This window comes from Cetorhinus maximus, chromosome 28 (assembly GCF_964194155.1).
Source record: "Cetorhinus maximus chromosome 28, sCetMax3.hap1.1, whole genome shotgun sequence".
Taxonomy (NCBI): Eukaryota; Metazoa; Chordata; class Chondrichthyes; order Lamniformes; family Cetorhinidae; genus Cetorhinus; species Cetorhinus maximus.
This window is the reverse complement of record NC_135906.1, coordinates 13,658,414-13,665,208: the sequence shown is the minus strand read 5'-3', so window position 1 is coordinate 13,665,208 and position 6,795 is coordinate 13,658,414. Positions and strand designations below refer to the sequence as shown.

The 6,795-nt window shown below is 44.8% G+C and overlaps 1 protein-coding gene across 2 annotated transcripts in view; it reads right to left on the bottom strand.

Annotated features, from left to right (window-relative positions):
• Nucleotides 1–4,101: 4,101 nt before the first annotated feature.
• LOC144668813 (adhesion G protein-coupled receptor E3-like) overlaps nt 4,102–6,795 on the bottom strand; it is a 68,404-nt gene continuing 65,710 nt past the window's right edge. For both annotated transcript variants that reach the window (XM_078531188.1, XM_078531187.1), the window contains one exon: nt 4,102–6,563. In XM_078531188.1, coding sequence (XP_078387314.1) covers nt 6,510–6,563 — 54 coding nt within the window. In that variant the 3' untranslated portion in view covers nt 4,102–6,509. The remainder of the gene's footprint in view (nt 6,564–6,795) is intronic.

Sequence of the window (6,795 nt, the reverse complement as noted above, 5' to 3'; positions counted from 1 at the left end):
GTGAGTGGACAAATGGAGTATAATGTGGGAAAATGTGAAATTGTCCATTTTGGCAGGAAAAATAAAAAAGAAGCTTATTGTCTAAATGGTGAGAGATGGCAGAGCTCTGAGGTGCAGAGGGATCTGGGTGTCCTAGTGTATGAATCACAAAAGGTTAGTATAAAAGTACAGTGAGTCATTAGGAAAGCTAATAGAACATTCTCATTTATTGTGAGGGGAATTGAACACAAAAGTAGGGAGGTTATGCTTCAGTTATACAGGGCATTGGTGAGACCACATCTGGAGTACTGTGTACAGTTCTGGTCACCTTATTTAAGGAAGAATGTAAATGCGTTGGAAGCAGTTCAGAGAAGGTTTACTAGACTAATACCTGGAATGGGTGGGTTGTCTTATGAGGAAAGGTTGGACAGGTTAGACTTGTATCCGCTGGAGTTCAGAAGAATAAGAGGCGACTTGATTGAAACATATAAGATCCTGAGGGGACTTGACAGGGTGGATGTGGAGAGGATGTTTCCTCTTGTGGGGGAATCTAGAACTAGGGGGTCACTGTTTAAAAATAAGTGGCCGCCAGTTTAAGGCAGAAACAAGGAGAAATCTTTTCTCTTAGAGGGGATTGAGTCAAAAGGTGATGGAAGCAGAGTCTTTGAATATTTTTAAGGCAGAGGTAGATAGATTCTTGATAAGCAAGGGGGGGGTGATAGGTTATTGGGGCTAGACGGGAATGTGGAGTTGAGGTTTCAATCAGACCAGCCGTAATTTTAATGAATGTCGGAGCAGACTCAGGGCAGGGGGTGGGGGCCGAGTGGTGTCTACTGCTCCTAACTCCCATACGAGAAAAGGAAAGCTTCGGTAGAAAGAAAAAAGAGTTAGAGACACTGAGATCAATTTTAGCATCCAGGCTGGAATACAGCAATGTCGGAGATTTGACCATCAAGGAGCAGGAGGCAGATGTGGCCAACTGTAAAGAAAATCAGTGGGAAGGCCTCCCCCTGACTGTTAATGTCAGGCAACAGGAAGCTGCTCATGGGAACGTCCAGGCACAAAGTAAGCACTCCATCCAGGAAGGTACCATCTGACGTGGTAAATGCGGGCTCACTCTTAAGGTTTAAGAATAAATTAGATAGATACATGGATGGGAAAGGTCTGGAGGGTTAAGGACTAGGTGCAGGTCAATGGGACTAGCAGAATAATATTTCGGCACAGACTAGAAGGGCCGAATGTCCTGTTTTCTGTGCTGTAGTGTTCTATGGTTCTATGGTTCCAGGTAACATTGGGGTAGAGTTGGCCAAGAAAAGGGAGGGCCAAAGTTACTCTGTGGGAGAGAAAAGACCACACTCCTGCCCATAGGAATCCAAAACAAATTCCTCAAGAATTACCTTATTGGGCCTCCTCTTGCTCTGTTTCCCATTTCCAGCAGATCTGTTTTGACAGTGAAGATCTCCTACTCAGGCCTTAGGTCAAGAGGGCAGATCAAGGCCCTAAATGAAGCCACTGGAGCTTAATTTGCATATTTAAAGAGCACCCCACCCACTTAGTGTCTTTGCCTGTATATTAACACTGCGCTCCCTCATGTTAGGCCAGGAGAGTGGAGAGCACGGGTCCCATGGTCCATTTTAACTTCTCCTCATCCCGGAAGAAACCAACTGAGGAGAGAGAAAAGATATCGACCCCGCTGTTAGGAAAAGCGAAAGATAATTTTTGTTCTGAATTTCAGATTGTTTTTGCGGTAACTTGTTTTGATTGTCGTCGCGTATATCCTCAAAATAAAGGAATTCCTTTGCAAAAGCCGGCTGGTAATTATCGAATCTGAGGGTGACAAAGTCTGTCATTGTTGGATCGTGCTTGACAATTTCTCTTTTCTCTTGCACTGAAATGTTTGTGATATAAAACATTTTTGGAGGGAAATGCTTAAAAGAAATAAATGCATTTTTATGATGAGTCGTTGCAATCATTATGTTTCTCTTTTTTAATATTCGTTCATGGGATGTGAGCTTCGCTGGCTGGGCCCAGCATTTATTGCCCATCCCTAATTGCCCTTGAGAAGGTGGTGGGTGAGCTGCCTTCTTGAACCGCTGCAGTCCATGGGGTGTAGGTACACCCACAGTGCTGTTAGGGAGGGAGTTCCAGGATTTTGACCCAGCGACAGTGAAGGAACGGCCGATATATTTCCAAGTCAGGGTGGTGAGTGATAATATTTAATAACATACAAGAATAATGGACCTTTTATCAACGACATTGGGTTGGGTTAACAAACTCTGCTCTGAATGACTACTCGTTTTGGGTTAGTTTTGGAGTGTAAGTTGCAGCAAAATGGTGCCTTTTTTTTAAGATCAAATACAAGAAACTGCAGCAGAATAACCTTCCCAAAATGACACCGGTCCATCTGAAGATACACCCAGCAACTTCACCTGCCGCACGCAAATGAGGTGGGAAAAGTTGGACAAAGAAGATGGAGGGCCATCTAATTCATCTTCCACTGCCCTGGTAGGCACATGACACAACGGTGATGGAGTAGGTGCTTAACCACGGCGAACAATCTCTCATCAATTGGTCTTCAACAGCCCTGACATGAGGGAAGGCCCCCACTGGTGGGATCTTTGGGAATCGCAGGCTCAACGTCATCTTTATCCTCCTAAGCAAACAGCTCTCATCACAGGCCACGCCTCAAGTTATTGATTTAATGCAGCCCAAAATGTTATTTTTTGAGGGGAATATGACTCATCTTCCACCTCCATGGGAAATAAGATGATCTTTTGGGGGGTTGGGTGGACCGTGGGGGAGGTCAGATGGTCAGTGGGAGGGTAGGATGGGGCAGAGGGGGGGTCAGATGGTCAGTGGGAGGGTAGGATGGGGTGGGGGGGTCAGATGGTCAGCGGGAGGGTAGGATGGGGTGGGGGGGTATATGGTCAGTGGGAGGGTGGGTTGGGGCGTGGCAGGGTCAGATGGTGAGTGGGAGGGTAGGATGGGGTGGGGGGGGGTATATGGTCAGTGGGAGGGTGGGTTGGGGCGGGGGACTTGGGTGGTCAATGGGGCAGCTAGGGCAGGTCAGGCGTTCAGGTGGTCAGTTGTGGGGGGGTAGATTAGGTTGGGGTGCCGTGGGGTGGTCAGTGGCGATAGGATGGGTTGTGGTCATGCGGGTGTTGACAGGGTAGTCGGGGGTCTGCGGTAGCTGGGGATGTCAGCAAGGTAGTCAGGGATCGGGAGGGTATTTGGGAGTGTACGGTGGGTACTCAGGGTATAGATAGGGGGTTGAGTGGGGGCAGTCAAGAGTATAGTTCCCTAGGAGTTAGAAGCGATTTTAATTCTTCTAACTTTTCCTGGGTAACTATTCTAGTAAGACAGTCGGAAGCCTCTGATTTAAATTGGGGTATCCAATGTTTCTGGTGTAGGGTGAGTGCCCATCGGAAGTTTGAACTTCCTGGATAATTATGGGCCTGGGTTGTTAACAAAGTACCAAATTCATAGTTACTGCTGTAAACCTCACTGGCCCTGCAGTTGTGGGATGTCCGTATTTTCATTGTGATAAAAAACCCACATTTTTCAGCTGGCTTATGATATTTCAGTTTCTACTTTAACCCTGTGGCCATGGCCCAATCTTTATTTCACTCTGTAAAAGTCTGATTTAAAGCAAAAAAAAAACTCAGTGCGTTTTGTTCCTGGTTTGCTGTTCGTTAGAATGCATGAATGTGATTGGCTCCCTGACCTGATTGATGATACCGTTGCTGCTGGATGCCTGGAGATCCCTTGACTTGGCACTCGTTTCAAACTAGCACAACGAAAAGGAGAAATTCATGCCACAGAGACCTTTGTGGGAAGATTTCTTTGAGGATACTGACGCTTTGCAGTGTCCCCAGAATCCAGGCCGTAATTACTTTTCCTTGCATAATAAGAGTTTAATTGGTGGTGTAATATCCACATGTTTTATATGGTAACATAGCTCATATAATGGAGGTGTAATAATCCTGTGTATATATAATCACTGTGTGACGGAATATCTCACACATTAAATAATAACACAATATTTGAAGGTTATGCAATATATTTGCCTATTATGTTGTCGTGCAATTTGTCTGCTAATAATTATATAATGATAACACAAAATTTAGATTAAAATCTATATTTATTCCATCCCATGAGCACAGTTTACATCATTAGCATTTCTGTGAAATAACAATTAACATTTTAATAGATAATTTCCTATTATACAAATATACATTCTTACCAATATTTAATCTCATTCTATCAGTACCGGATTCTTTAATATTTACACAAACTGTTTGTTTAAATTTCCCTTTTGTCTCCCCTGCAATTGCCAATGGACAAAAGTCATTTTTTAGTCTCTTCTAATTGTCTCCCTGTATCTCCATGACTCCCAAATTAATTCTGCCTTCCTCCCTTTTTGGCTTTCCCTCTTTTATTCCTCCCTTGGTCGCCCTCTGTGTCACTGCGTCGATCTGCAGTATATGTGGCGCTTTCACATTTTCATGTTAATAGATAAATAGCTGCAAAACAATGATGATTCCTCTTATAACTACAACTCTCCCCCACCTTTCGGGGTTTTTTGCCTCAGTAGACATGCCGTCTTCCGGGCCTGCTCACGAAGATCTCTGTTGCGAATCTCGTCCTGCAGCGAGTTACCTCAGCTCAGGCTACTGGATGACGCTCCGGTTGGATTCCCAATTCTTGTCTAGTTACCGGTGTTAGCAGTGTGGATGTCAATTGAAGAAAGGATCGTAGGGATGTAGGGCTTAGGAACAGACGTAGGCCATTCGGCCCCTCGAGCCTGCTCTGCCTTCAGTAAGATCATGGCTGATCTGGTTGTGGTCTCAATGCCACTTTGCTGCCTGCCTCCCATAACCCTTGACTCGCTTGTCTATAAAAAAAATCTGTCTAAGTCAGCCTTAAATATATTCAATGACTCAGCCTTCACTGCTTTCCTGGCAACAGAATTCCACAGACTAACGACCTTCTGAGAGAAAAAAAATTCTCCTCATCTCTGTCTTAAAATGGAGACCTCTTATTCTGAAACTATGTCCCCTGGTTCTAGTCTCTCCCACAAGTGGAAACACCCTCCCGGTATCCACCCTGAGGATCAAGTCCCTCAGGATCTTATATGTTGCAATAAGATCACCTCTCATTCTTCTAAACTCCAATGGGCCCAAACTTTTCAACCTTTCTTCTTAGGAGAAGCATCAGGCACCAGCTATGAATTCTTCATTTGTATGGCCTCCTGGTGTTAGATAAGGGTACTAAGCATTATGGAACCAATGTGAGTAGGCAGGCCTGAGAGGCTGAATAGCCTACACCCATTCCTATCCTCAATAGGCTTACACATGAAGACTGGTTGTTTGGATGTTACACGTGGGGCTACTATTGCCTGTGGTATGAGGCCCCCACTTGAGCCTGGTGTGAAAATGAAGAACTTTTTATTATTGATTCTCAGGACATGGGCATTGCTGGAATGGTTACCGTTTATTGTCCATCTCTAATCGTTCTGAGAAGATTGCGATGGGCCCTCATCTTGAACCAGTGCAGCCCAGTTGTAATTCTCCCGGAATCACGGATAGACCGGATCTAGTGAGAATGGCTCCCTAAAGGCCTTTTATTAACTGATTGGGTTTTACCACAATCTGGCAGCTTCATGTCACTGATATTTCCAGATGTTTGAACCTAATTCAGGTTCAAACTTGCCACGGTGGGGTTTGAACCCATGTGCCTCTGGGTTAGTAGTCCAGGCAGTAGGTGTAGAGGCACCCTCGAGAATTGGCTTGTGCCTTTTAGTCACCACCCATCACCCAGTCCCAGGAAACTGAATTAAAATCAACAGAGAGACAGACCTTAACCCTCAAGCTGCATGGCACCACTCAAGCTCTTTATGTGGATGTACCATCTGCAGCTACTGAACTGCAACTTACCCTTTGCTAGCATTCCCACTGCAATATAACATCATTTTAAAAAGAACATGAAAAAAAAGGTAAACCATGGCTCTTTGTTATAGGTTCTAGTGCAATGCAGATGTGGACAGTCTTTAAAATTCATTAGAAGAAAGAAGTTGCATTTAGGTAGCGCCTTTCATAATCTAAGGATGCGTTTTACAGCCATTAAAGTACTTTTGAAAGTGCAGTCACTGATGGAATGAAGGCAACCCAGCAACCAATTTGTGCACAGCAAGCTCCCAAAAACAATAACTGAATAAATCTGTTTTTAGATATTGGTTGAAGGACGAATGTTGGCCAAGCCGCCTGGGGGAACTCACTGTGGTTGGTAAGGCGGCTGATAACCATGCTACATTCAACATCTTGTTACCTGTCTTTGGGCCTCGCCAATTCTTGAAAATGAGCAGGCGCTAGAGAACAATGGTGAGAAAAGCAACCTTGAGTAACCCGAGCTGGCGCAAAAGGACCTCCATGTGCTCAAAGAGTGCGTGGCAGCATGTGATAAAACCTGAAGCCGTGTAGGTGTTGACTGAAGTATGGTGAGTAGATGCAGACCATAGGCCCTTCACCGCATCACTGAACTGCACCAGAGGTCGTTGACTCTGTTTCTTGGACACTTCTCCTTCCCTTAGAAAAGAAAGTACAGGCACCGAGTTAGATGAAGAAAATCATTTGTGACTTCTTAAAATAATGCCTTTTATTTTAAATCTCTCTGAAGTCAGCTGCGGTTAGAGGCTCTATGAGAGCCATCGGAGTCAGGAAGTTGTGATTTCAAGAGACTTTAATACTCAGAGGCTTCAGGATGAAAATCTAGACTGACACTCCCAGTGCAGTACTGAGGGAGTCCGGCACTGTCCGA